The sequence below is a fragment of the Scyliorhinus torazame genome, chromosome 1, assembly GCF_047496885.1.
Source record: "Scyliorhinus torazame isolate Kashiwa2021f chromosome 1, sScyTor2.1, whole genome shotgun sequence".
Taxonomy (NCBI): Eukaryota; Metazoa; Chordata; class Chondrichthyes; order Carcharhiniformes; family Scyliorhinidae; genus Scyliorhinus; species Scyliorhinus torazame.
In genome coordinates this window covers 411,736,517-411,750,288 of record NC_092707.1, presented here as the reverse complement: position 1 = coordinate 411,750,288, position 13,772 = coordinate 411,736,517, and the positions used below count along the sequence as shown (strand labels likewise).

The following is a 13,772-nucleotide window of genomic DNA, read 5'->3' as shown; positions in this document are numbered from 1 at the left end:
GTGCGAATGCTCCAGTCCTTATCCAGTCTCCGAGTCTGGAACGTGTCCCAGAGGGTCAGACTGCACGGTTACAGTGCACCATGCGGAACGCCGCAGTGACACACACCGATGTTCACTGGTACCGGGAGCTGCCAGGGAAAGATACGGAGAGGGTTTTAACACATGATATAAAGAACAACACACGATGGAGTCCAGGTTTCACTGAGCGTTTCTATCCTTCCCGAGACACGTCCAATAAAACCTTCATCCTGACAATCAGCAACATGCAGCCCAGTGACACTGCCGTCTATTACTGCTCCGTGTGGGGAGATATCAGTGGGAATGGATCACAGCTGAATGTAACCAGTAAGTACAGTTTCCATGAGTCTCATGTGGTTTTACTCACAGATAGAATCTTCTTGAACTTATCTTCGAGAACCTTAATTCTTTGACTCCTTTGTTTACTCGGGTTTTTGCCAATGTGGTGCCTCGAGCTGTTTTGTTTTATATTCATACTTTATTGACAAGATGCCATCCCTAACTGCCCTGGAGAAGGTGGTGGTGAGCTGCCTTCTTGAACCGCTGCACTCCATGTGGTGTAGGTACTGCTGTTAGGGAGGGAGTTCCAGGATTGTGACCCAGCGACAGTGAAGGGACGGCGATACATTTTGTTACGACACCCTGGGCCAGCGCACGGTCAGTTCCAGCCCCACAGATCCCAGAGTCCCAACATAAGTGAATTAACCAGTAATTTGTGTATTTTCCTCAGATCTTTGACCCTTGACTTCTCCAATGAGTTACAGGCACCAGATTTGAAATTAAAACATTCGAACTGTTTATTTATAAAAGGAGTAAAAGATGAACAGATAATGGAAATAATGTAACACTGATCTTCTAGTCTAACTATTCCCCAAACACCGTCCCACCCGCCACCCACATGCACACAAGACAGACACACAGGGGAGAAGGGAAAGGATCAAAATGATGGGGATTAAAATGGGTGTGAGATATTTGAGGATATTTGCTGCTGAGTTTGAGGTCCTTGTAGGCCGTGATCTCTTCAGAATGCGAGGTGTTGAACCATCGGAGGGTTTGGAACCTCAAACTGGGCCATTCAGGCCGGATTCTCAGGCCGTAGGATCCCCTCTGGGGACAGGCTTCAACTTGTGTTGAGCTGAGCATTACCCACGGAAGATGCACGTCAAACCTGCTGAGTTTCTGATATGTGGTCAGCTTCAGCAGACTCACCAACAACTTGTCTCAGTTACACAGAATATTAGAGCAGCATTTTCCTGAGGCCTTTGAGAGGTCTGGTACTTTTAATGGAAGAGGAACCGGAAAGGTCCACCTCCCCAGCTCTGTATTCAGGTTTTGAGTACTCACTAACTGCTCTGTGTTCCTGAAGGGGGTTCAAACTGAAATTTGAGAGAGAATCCCCCTCTTCTGGGGGAGAGATTCAAAAGGATTCTGCTCAGCTCTGCAGTTTGGAAAAATCTGGGTTGGCCGGCACCGATTCGTCCTCCAACACGGCCGGAGACTTCTCCGCTCACACTCTCCTTGGCATTCCGTGGGCCACAACAGTTTTACGTGTTTCTGTAACATGGCCAACATGCATTGTCCCCCAGTCTCTAACTGAGACAGAATCTGAGGGTTTAGTTGAGAAGGAGGTGGTTTTGGTGGTTGAACAGGTTTGAAGTCCCCACCATGGGTGGTTAACAGACTGTCCCTGGTACTTCCCTCCAACTTGGTCGACACTCCTTGACACCTTCTCTATACCTGACTCTGTCTGTCCCTCACCACTCGCCATGTGAACCTGTCTACATCACACTCTCAGACAAATAATTCCAGATCCTAACCACTCGCTGTGTGAATCTGTCTCCACCACACTCTCAGGCAGAACATTCTAGATCCTAACCACTCGCTGTGTGAATCTGTCTCCACCACACTCTCAGACAGTACATTCCAGATCCTAACCACCCGCTGTGTGAATCTGTCTCCACCACACTCTCAGACAGTACATTCCACATCCTAACCACTCGCTGAGTGAATCTGTCTCCACCACACTCACAGACAGAACATTCCAGATCCTAACCACTCGCTGAGTGAATCTGTCTCCACCACACTCTCAGACAGAACATTCCAGATCCTAACCACTCGCTGTGTGAATCTGCCTCCACCACACTCTCAGACAGTATATTCCAGATCCTAACCACTCGCTGTGTGAATCTGCCTCCACCACTCTCTCAGACAGAACATTCCAGATCCTAACCACTCGCTGTGTGAATCTGTCTCCACCACACTCTCAGACAGTACATTCCAGATCCTAACCACTGGACCTAATTACTGCTCAATGTGGGGAAGCGTCTATGGGAATGGAAGCCGGCTGAATGTAACCAGTAAGTAGAATTTCATTCCAATTACCCACAGCAATAACCTCTTCCAGATGAGTGAATTGGAGATGAGTTTGTGATGATGAAGAGCTAGGAGGTGATGTAAAGTGATCTTACTGATGGGTTCACTGTGGGGAAGAAGCTGAGCTCAGCTTCAGCAATTCCCCAAAGTTCCACATCTCTGGCTTTATCCTGAGGGGGTGTCTGGGGAGGTTAGTGCCGTGTGGCTGTTCACTGAGCTGCAGAGAAACTTTGAGCCGAGTCCGTATGTTGGACAGACATTTGGAGAGAGTGGAAAGAACATTGGGATCAATGGAGGAGGTGGAGAGACTGATCTGAGTGATGGTGTAGATGGGAATGTTGACCAGGTTTCTGAGGGTGAAATGAGGATGAGGAGGAGCCAGGGATGGTGCCCTGGGGACACAGCAGAGGCGATCATTCAGACACTGGAGGAGAAATCCTTTGGTGCTCATATAATGTGGATGATGTGAGCAGCAGGAGTGGGACCGTGAGAGAGCAGTGCCAGGGGCTGGAATGTGGATCCGAGACTTTTAAACAGGAACCTGTGCTCAGTGGTGTTAAACAGAGTGGAGCGGTGAAAGATTCTGAGGAGGGATAGACAGTGGCCATCACATTCACACAGATATCAGTTATGATGTTGATCAATGGAGTGCCAGTGTTGTGGGTGAGAGTGAGGACTGATTGCCGGATCAGGAGCTGGGAGTGGGCAGGAGGTGGCTCCCAATTGCAAGCAGCAAGAGTCAGTCGAATGGATGGTTTGATTGTGGAGACAAAGAAATGGCTCCGTTGCTGAGAATGTGTGTGTGAAATGAGCATGGATTGTGTGGGAGGAGTGGACAGACGGACAGATCTAAGCACAGCTGTCTTTTCACATCCAGTCATGAATGATGGTGGGGAGCTGTGACGGTCCCGGACCAGACCCCAACTTTTGTTAGGATCCCGGACAGGAAACCCGAAACAATTTACAATTCATAAAACTGTGAGGAAAGGATATTTCACCCCAGGAGTGGTGAGTCTGACCAATAGGCATCTTTTATGGTAAAACAAACCTTAATTCAAACATCCCAATGTGATATCCCATGACCTGCCCAGCGAGGACTAAACACCATCATTCACCAATTATCTACACTCCAGTGACCTTCCAAAACAGAAACTATATCCCATTGGCCATCTCTCTTAAAACAAATAAATGGTTAAATTCAACGATGACCTCACATTGACTACTCCTGAATCGCAGCTTTAAGAACAAAGAAAAGTACAGCACAGGACTGGCTCCTTCAGCTCCAAGCCTGCGCCGTCCATATTGCCCACCTAACTGAAAACCTTCTATACTTCCGGGGTACTTATCCCTCTATTCCCATCCTATTTATGGATTTGTCAAGGTGCCCCATAAACGTCACTTTCGTAGCTGCGTTCACCATCTCCTCCGACAGCGAGTTCCAGGCACCCGCTACCCTCTGTGTAATAAAACGTCCCTTGCACATCGCCTCTAAACTTTGCCCCTTGCACCTTAAACTTGTGTCCCCCAGTAATTGACTCTCCCACCCTGGGACAAAGCTTTTGCCTGTCTACGCTGTCCATGCCCCTCATAATTTTGGAGACTTTTATCAGGATGTCCCTCAACCTCCGCCGCTCTAGTGAGAACAAACCATGTTTCTCCAACCTCTCCTCATAGTTAATGCCCTCCATACCAGGCAACATCCTGGTAAACCTCTGCTATACCATCTCCAAACCCTCCACATCCTTCTGGTAGTGTGGTGACCAGAATTAAACACTGTATTCCAAGTGGCCTAACTAAGGTTCTATACAACTAGAGCATGACGTGCCAATTTTTATGCTCAATTGCCGGACCGATGAAGGCAAGCATTCCGTATGTCTTCTTGACAACCTTCTCCACCTGTTTTGCCACTTCCACTGACCTGTGTACCTGTATACCCAGATCCCTCTGCCTGTCAATATTCTAAAGGGTTCTGGCATTTACTGTACATTTCCCAAATATTTTAGACCTTCCAAAATGCATAACCTCACATTTAGCCGGATTATAGTCAATCTGCCATCTCTCTGCGCAAGTCTCCAAACGATCTATATCCTGCCGTATCCTCTGACAGTCCTCATCGCTATCCACAATTCCACCAACCTTTATGTCATCTGCAAACTTATTAACACTGTCCTCCAAACAGCAAAGGTCCTCAGCAGGTACCCCTTCACCCTGGGGTGTCCCTCAAAGATGTCGGGGATGTTTGACTGCCCCAGGATGCAGCTGTCGTGCACACTCCTGGGGAAGTGTGCACACACGAGCACGATCTCCATGTGGTGGTCGCTCACAAGTTGGAGGTTCAGAGAGTGGAATCCCTTTTTGTTGGTGAAGGGAACTCCGTGGTACCCCGGTGTGTGCAAGTAAACATGTGTGCAATCTATTCCCCCCTGGATCTGGGGCGCCCAGCGATGCCCCCCCCCCCCGCCCCCCCGCGCCGTACAGCTGAGGCAGCCGTGGGGCCGTGATTGGAGAATGGGATACACTCAGTTTGGGGGTGAGGTTGTGAGGGGTGGGTGCATGAGGGGTGAGGTTGGGGGTGAGTTGGGGGTGGGGGGAGGCTGACTGTACACAGCAGCAGAATGATTATGAGGATTCACTGTCAGGGAAAGTGATCATTCCGAGGGAAGCAATGAGCAGGATGGGGAGGGGATTAGGGATTTTCCGGCAACATTTCTGGTGCACCGGAGCACAGAGCAGAGAAGCAGAGGAGCTGGAATGTGAGAGGAGGGATTGGGAGATGTGTGGCTCCATGAGTGGGGACAGTGTGTTGGGAGAGCCTGAGACTGGGAGGTGTAATCAGGAGCTACCGTCCATCCAGACGCACATCACTCTGCTCACTGATGTTGCTATTCCTCTTCACATTCCCAGCGGCATTCCTGTTGTTCCCTCAGTTCCTATTTCTATTATTTGGTCTCTATTTTTTTTTGTCCATGACATTTAATTTGAGCAGAAGTAAGGAACACAATGGTGGGGTGCTAGATATTACATAGATATTTCATAATAGTTAACCAGTTGTATTTGTTGCTTATTTAATTATAGTTATTTTTAATAAGAAGTTAATTATCTTTACATTTACAAACCTGGTGTCTGTAATTATTGGGCAGCTGAAGACCTCGGGTATTGTAAAATAAAAGTTAACATCAACCATGTTGTGACTTCGGGTCAAGTGGGGCTGGAATTGACCGCGCACTGGCCCAGGGTGTTGTAACAATATGTTTCAGCTCATTGACATTTAACTCAGATACGTCTAAACATGAGCTGATGTGTGACTCATTTACACTTGCTCAAAGCGAGACAGAGACCGGCTGTCTGCAAACAAAAGGAATATGTTCAAGCTGTGCTCCTTTCTTTCAATTCAACAGGAGCTTTGGGAGCCTCTAATTCAGGGTAATTCTCATGGCAAAGTTTCAGCCAATCAGATTTGACTTTCTTTTTAATAATCGTTATTGTCACAAATAGGCTTACATTAACACTAATGAAGTTACTGTAAAAAGCCCCTCGTCGCCACATTCCGGCGCCTGTTCGGGTACACAGAGGGAGAATTCAGAATGTTCAAATTACCTAACAACACGTCTTTCGGGACTTGTGGGAGGAAACCGGAGCGCCCGGAGGAAATCCACGCAGACACGGGGAGAATGTGCAGGCTCCGACAGACAGTGACCCAAGCCGGGAATCGAACCTGGGACCCGAGGGCAGTGAAGCAACAGTGCCAACCACTGTGCTACAGTGCCGCCCATTGGCACCATTTCCCCTGTAGAATAAATTATGAATCTTTGAAATTAAACATTCCTGTGTTTTTCTTGATGAGTACAAAATGAAAAACTTCAACAATGTGTCTCTTTTTGACAAGATTCAATCCTAAACAAACAAGTAACTGATTTTTAATTTACTCACACAAATATATTTTGCTTTATTTGAATGAATCAGCCCATCGTTTCAGTCTTAGAATCTGGTTCTCGCTTTTTAACACCGAACATTCCCTTTAAACACTTTGGAACCTTCAGACTGGTGTTTAACTTGTTGATATTTTTCCCTTAAAGGTGCGAATGCTCCAGTCCTTATCCAGTCTCCGAGTCTGGAACGTGTCCCAGAGGGTCAGACTGCATGGTTACAGTGCACCATGCGGAACGCCGCAGTGACACACACCGATGTTCACTGGAACCGGGAGCTGCCAGGGAAAGATATGGAGAGGGTTTTAACACATGATATAAAGAACAACACACGATGGAGTCCAGGTTTCACTGAGCGTTTCCATCCTTCCCGAGACACGTCCAATAAAACCTTCATTCTGACAATCAGCAACGTGCAGCCCAGTGACACTGCCGTCTATTACTGCTCCGTGTGGGGAGATATCAGTGGGAATGGATCACAGCTGACTGTAACCAGTAAGTACAGTTTCCATGATTCTCATGTGGTTTTACTCACAGATAGAATCTTCTTGAACTTATCTTCCAGAACCTTAATTCTTTGACTCCTTTGTTTACTCGGGTTTTTGCCAATGTGGTGCCTCGAGCTGTTTTGTTTTATATTCATACTTTATTGGCAAGATGCCATCCCTAACTGCCCTGGAGAAGGTGGTGGTGAGCTGCCTCTTGAACCGCTGCACTCCATGTGGTGTAGGTACTGCTGTTAGGGAGGGAGTTCCAGGATTGTGACCCAGCGACAGTGAAGGGACGACGATACATTTTGTTACGACACCCTGGTCAGCGCACGCTCAGTTCCAGCCACACAGATCCCAGAGTCCCTACATAAGTGAATTAACCAGTAATTTGTGTATTTTCCTGAGATCTTTGACCCTTGACTTCTCCAATGAGTTACATGCACAAGATTTGAAAGTAAAACATTAGAACTGTTTATTTATAAAGAGAGTAAAATATGAACAAATTATGGAAATAATGTAACACTGATCTACTTGTTTAACTATTCCCCAAACACCGTCCCACCCGCCACCCACATGCACACAAGACAGACGCACAGGGGGGAAGGGAAAGGATCAAAATGATGGGCATTAAACTGGGTGTGAGATATTTGAGGATCTTTGCTGCTGAGGTTGAGGTCTTTGTAGGCAGTGAACTCTTCAGAATGCGAGGTGTTGAACCATCGGTTGGCTTGGACCCTCAAGCTGGGCCATTCAGGCCGGATTCTCAGGCTGTGGGATCCCCTCTGGGGACAGGTTACAACTTGTGTTGAGCTGAGCGTTACCCACGGAAGATGCACTTCAAACCTGCTGAGTTTCTGATATGTGGTCAGCTTCAGCAGACTCACCAACAACTTGTCTCAGTTACACAGAATATTAGAGCAGCATTTTCCTGAGGCCTTTGAGAGGCCTGGTACTTTTAATGGAAGAGGAACCGGAAAGATCCCCACCCCCAGCTCTGTATTCAGGTTTTGAGTACTCACTAACTGCTCTGTGTACCTGAAGGGGGTTCAAACTGAGATTTGAGAGAGAATCCCCTTCTTCTGGGAGAGAGATTCAAGAGGATTCTGCTCAGCTCAGCAGTTTGGAAAAATCTGGGTCGGCCGGCACCGATTCGTCCTCCAACACGGCCGGAGACTTCTCAGCTCACACTCTCCCTGGCATTCCGTGGATCACAACAGTTTTGCGTGTTTCTGTAACATGGCCAACATGCATTGTCCCCCAGTCTCTAACTGAGACAGAATCTGAGGGTTTAGTTGAGAAGGAGGTGGTTTTGGTGGTTGAACAGGTTTGAATTCCCCACCATGGGTGGTTAACAGACTGTCCCTGGTACTTCCCTCCAACTTGGTCGACACTCCTTGGCACCTTCTCTATACCTGACTCTGTCTGTCCCTCGCCACTCGCTGTGTGAATCTGTCTCCAGCACACTCTCAGAGAAATAATTCCAGATCCTAACCACTCGCTGTGTGAATCTGTCTCCACCACACTCTCAGACAGAACATTCCAGATCCTAACCACTCGCTGTGTGAATCTGCCTCCACCACACTCTCAGACAGTACATTCCAGATCCTCACCACTCGCTGTGTGAATCTGTCTCCACCACACTCTCAGACAGTACATTCCAGATCCTAACCACTCGTTGTGTGAATCTGTCTCCACCACACTCACAGACAGAACATTCCGGATCCTAACCACTCGCTGTGTGAATCTGTCACGTCCACACTCTCAGACAGTACATTCCGGATCCTAACCACTCGTTGTGTGAATCTATCTCCACCGCACTCGCAGACAGTACATTCCTGATCCTAACCACTCGCTGTGTGAATCTGTCTCCACCACACTCACAGACAGTACATTCCGGATCCTAACCACTCGTTGTGTGAATCTACCTCCACCGCACTCTCAGACAGAACATTCCAGATCCTAACCACTCGCTGTGTGGAAGAAGTTTTTTCTTCATTTTGCATTTGCCTTTTTTGCAAATTATTTTTTTGCCCTCTGTCTTAATCTTTTCATAAAGGGGAACAGTTTCTCCCTGTCTGCTCTGGTCAGAACTCCAGTGATTTTGAACATCTCTATCAAATCTCCTCTGATCCTTCTTCTCTCCCAGGAGAATGGTCCAACTTCTCCAATATATCCCCGGAACTGAAGTTCCTCATCCCTGGATCCGTTGTTTTGAATCTTTGCTGCTCTCTCTCCGATACCTTCACATCCTTCCTAATGTGCGATACCCAGAACTGGATGTAATATTCTGATTGAGGCTGAACTAATATCTGAAGCTGAATATACTGAAGCTGCCGTGTGTGTAACATTCTGATACTTTACAGAACAATCATCCGACCAGAATCCCGGGACAGCAGATGCGATTGTTTTAAGCACGGGTATAATCCTGGCCTTTGTTGTCTTGTTCTGCTTCGCTCTGCTCACACGTTATCTTGTAAAAACGAGGTTGCACTCTGCAAAGAACTCCACACAAGGGTAAATATGAATCATCTTGTGTCTGATACTGTTACTGCACAGGGTGATTATTTTATAACTTGCTGCTTTTAGTGAGGAGCCACATTCCCCTTGCAGCCTATCGTTCAAGTGTGTGAGCTGCTACTATTGAGACCAACACATGTGCCAGTGCTTGACTGGTGCCAGTCATCTCCAACTGTCCTGGCATCACAACCACCCCAGTATTGACCAACAGGCACCTAACTGCTGCTGCTGAGAGCCAGGATGGTTTTCACAGTTGAAGCACTAAACCTCGCCCTTCGGACATTAGTGCTGGATAATTGCCCCCCTCGCCCTGTGTGCTGGTTCAGTGCCCGTGTCTCGCTGGCTGCACAGTCCCTCATGGTGGTTAGAACAAACAAGTGTTCATGCTCTCTGTCCAAACAGCCCATGTCGGCCTTTATCCTCCCCACAAGGAAATAGTTCTAATCATATTCACACCATATTCCAATATCTCTTCAGCTGTCTTTTTCATCACCTCCCTCTCCAATCTAATCTCAAATGATGACATTATTTCTGCCTCACCCACTAGTCTGGGTGAATCCCACATCCTCCCGACTCTGTGTCAAGATATTTATCTGCCCTATTCTAGTCTCTTCCATAAGCTTGTATCCAGAGCTCCTCAATCTTCACCCTCCCTGTAAAAGTCTGCTTCCATCTCTTCCATCCCAAGTTTAAAGAATTTTGAAGACCTTTGATCATATTGCTCTGCAATCTGGGTTCTGCTAATGATAAAAAATGTCTCCCGTCTTTCTTTGTATTTGTTTTGCTGACACCAGACCCAATCCCAGTGAATCTCTCCTGTTTCCTCACTAACGCCTGACAGCTTAATCAGCTTGGAGTGGAGAGCTCTCTAGCATGTCTTCAAAAACTGAGATAACTTTCACTGTCAGTGAACGACAGACAGTCTCGGTGTTTCGTAACTAACATTCAAAACATTAAAATGTTCCAGGGAATATTTTGCAAAATGGGTGTTGACATTTCCAGGCTGTATCGAGACAGCAGTGAGTGCATGGCCCAGATAGCGGAAAATCCCAGTATTCATTGTGGATTCACTGGGAGCCCAGGGGAATCCTGACCAGTCTGGTTTGGGTGGTGTGACCATGGACATCTGCACAGTTTGCATTGCTTTGATAGAAATGAGATGGATCAGATTTCCCAGGAGAAGTCCGCACTGTTTCCAGCCCTTTCTCAAAGTGTGACATGCTTTGTGTTTATTGAGTTGGGAGGTTAATAGGGGGGTGAAAAAGGCAGATGGGACACTTGCCTTTATCAATCGGGGCATCGATTACAAAAGCAGGGAGGTCATGTTGGAGTTTTATAGAACTTTGGTGAGGCCACAGCTGGATCACTGTGTGCAGTTCTGGGGCGAAATTCTCCGACCCCCCGCCGGGTCGGAGAATCGCCGGGGGCTGGCGTGAATCCCGCCCCCGCTGGTTGCCGAAGTCTCTGGCACCGGAGATTCGGCGGGGGCGGGAATCGCGACGCGACGGTTGGCGGGACCCCCCGTTCGATTCTCCGGCCCGGATGGGCTGAAGTCCCGCCGCTAAAATGCCTGTCCCACCGCGTAAATTAATTCACCTACCTTACCGGCGGGACAAGGTGGCGCGGGCGGGCTCCGGGGTCCTGGGGGGGGCGCTGGGCGATCTGGCCCCAGGGGATGCCCCCACGGTGGCTTGGCTCGCGATCGGCGCCCACCGATCCGCAGGGCGGCCTGTGCCGTGGGGGCACTCTTTCCCTTCCGCCTCCGCCAGGGTCTCCACCATGGCGGAAGCAGAAGTGACTCACTCCACTGCGCATGCGCGGGAATGCTGTCAGCGGCCGCTGACGCTCCCGCGCATGCGCCGCCCGGAGATGTCATTCCGCGCCAGCTGGCGGGGCACCAAAGGCCTTTTCCGCCAGCTGGCGGGGCGGAAATTCCTCCGGCGCCGGCCTAGCCCCTCAATGTTGGGGCTCGGCCCCCAAAGATGCGGAGCATTCCGCACCTTTGGGGCGGCGCGATGCCCGTCTGATTTGTGCCGTTTTGGGCGCCAGTCAGCGGACATTGCGCCGTTTCTGGAGAATTTTGCCCCTGGTAACCATATTATAGGAAGGGTGTGATCGCACTGGAGGGGGTGCAGAGGAGATTCACCAGGATGTTGCCTGGGATGGAACGTTGAAGTTATGGAGAAAGGTTGAATGGATTTGGGTTGTTTACTCTGAAGCAGAGAAGACTGAGGGGTGACCTGATCGAGGTGGACAAGATTATGAGGGGCATGGACTGGGTGGATAGGGAGCAGCTGTACCCCTGAGATGAAAGGTCGGTTACAAGGGGACACAAGTTCAAGGTGAGGGGCAGGCAGTTTCGAGGGGATTAGAGGAAAATCTCTGGCACCGGAGATTCGGCGGTGAGGGTCTGAAACCAACTACCTGGGAGGATGGTGAGGGTCTGGAGCGCACTGCCTGGGAGGGGGGTGAGGGTCTGGAACGCACTGCGTGGGAGGGTGGTGAGGGTCTGGAACGCACTGCCTGGGAGGGTGGTGAGGGTCTGGAACGCACTGCCTGGGAGGGTGGTGAGGGTCTGGAACGCACTGCCTGGGAGGGTGGTGAGGGTCTGGAACGCACTGCCTGGGAGGGTGGTGAGGGTCTGGAACGCACTGCCTGGGAGGGTGGTGAGGGTCTGGAACACGCTGCCTGGGAGGGTGGTGAGGGTCTGGAACGCACTGCCTGGGAGGGTGGTGACGGTCTGGAACGCGCTGCCTGGGAGGGTGGTGAGGGTCTGGAACGCACTGCCTGGGAGGGGGGTGAGGGTCTGGAACGCACTGCGTGGGAGGGTGGTGACGGTCTGGAACGCGCTGCCTGGGAGGGTGGTGAGGGTCTGGAACGCACTGCCTGGGAGGGTGGTGAGGGTCTGGAACGCACTGCCTGGGAGGGTGGTGAGGGTCTGGAACGCACGGCCTGGGAGGGTGGTAGAGGCGGGTTGCCTCACATCCTTTAAAACGTACCTGGATGAGCACTTAGCCGTCATAATATTCAAGGTTATGGACCAAGTGCTGGTCAATGGGATTAGGTCGGCGGGTCAGGTGTTTGTCATGCATCGGTGCCGACTCGATGGGCCGAAGGGCCTCTTCTGCAGAATCTGTGTGATTCGGTGATATAAAGATTAACGTCACCAATCCTGAGCTCCCAGAAGAAAGGGAAGAGACTGAGACAGGTGCTGTCACCTTGTCCCCATCTCAAACTCCCTGTGTTCACTGCTCCTCGCTCTGGACTTTCTCTCTCACTCTCTGGGATACGGGAGGCAAAATAAATCAATCAGGGCTGAAATATTTTCTAAATGATCGGTTTATTGATATTAAGACACAAGGGCAGGGATTCCCCAAAATCGCGGCAAAGTGTTGCCGCCGGAGTAAACACCAGAGTGTTTCACGCTGGCGTCAATGGGCCTCTTGGCCCAGCGATTCTGCACCCCACAGGGGCCCAGCACGGCGCTGGAGTGCTTAACGCAGCTCCGGCTTCCGATACGGGCCCCAGCACATCCGACTGCGGATCCGCGCATGCATACGGCGGCAGGCCGCGGATCCGCGCACGCGCGCGGCTGCCGTATTCACGCCGGCCCCTGCACAACATGGCGGATCCCTTTAGTGGCCCGGCACTGAAGAAGAAATGCCCCCCCGGAGTCTGATCCCCCACAACCCCCCCCCCCCCACAACCAGGACGGCTACTGCAGCCGCGACACCGAGCGCCCGCCGGGTGAAACCATACGGGAACCATGTCGACGGAACTCGGCCGGTCGACCGCAGAGAATCGCCGTGGGGCCTCTTTCAACGGCCCCGGCCGGCGCCGCATCGACTGCGCGCGCTACGGGTGCCGATTCTCCAGCCGGCGGAGAATCACGTCTCGGCGTCAGACCCGATCGCGGGCGTTCTTCGCCCCCGCGCCAATCGCGATTTAAGCGTGGAGGCTCGGAGAATCCCACCCAAGATGTTTCTAAACTTATCCAGGCGTGGAAATTGGAAACAAGGGTCTTCGCTCCCTCCGGGAGACCAAAGGTGAATCGTTCATTTCTCTGATGTTACGGCTGCTTCTTGTCCCGGATGTGAAATCATTGCAAAATGAGAAGTTTCTCAAACAACTCTTTCACTTCCAAAGTCTGAAATTAGAATAAGATGCATGAGCTTGATCAAACTTCCCAGCATGCCTTCTGATTTGGGTCACATTGTGGAGCCAATTCTGCTTATTTAGGAAATGATTCCGGATATCCGGCTCATCCGTGTCATTGTCCTTAAAAACTGGAATCAAAGGCGCATGTTGGAAAACCTAAAATCCGTCTCCGCCAAGAATGTGACCTGTTGTTCTGCAGTAACGCTGCAATGAAGCTAATGTGTGGCATTTCTTTAGGATCCCTGATGAAGACCAGAACCCTGTGCATGCAACAGTGGACGGTGAGTAA

The 13,772-nt window shown here is 50.0% G+C and overlaps 1 protein-coding gene across 1 annotated transcript in view; it reads left to right on the top strand.

The window, feature by feature from the left end:
* LOC140423994 (uncharacterized) overlaps nt 1–13,772 on the top strand; it is a 61,345-nt gene extending 47,573 nt beyond the window's left edge. The window contains exons 3-5 of the mRNA XM_072507833.1: nt 1–345; nt 9,172–9,322; nt 13,721–13,772. Coding sequence (XP_072363934.1) covers nt 1–345; nt 9,172–9,322; nt 13,721–13,772 — 548 coding nt within the window. The remainder of the gene's footprint in view (nt 346–9,171; nt 9,323–13,720) is intronic.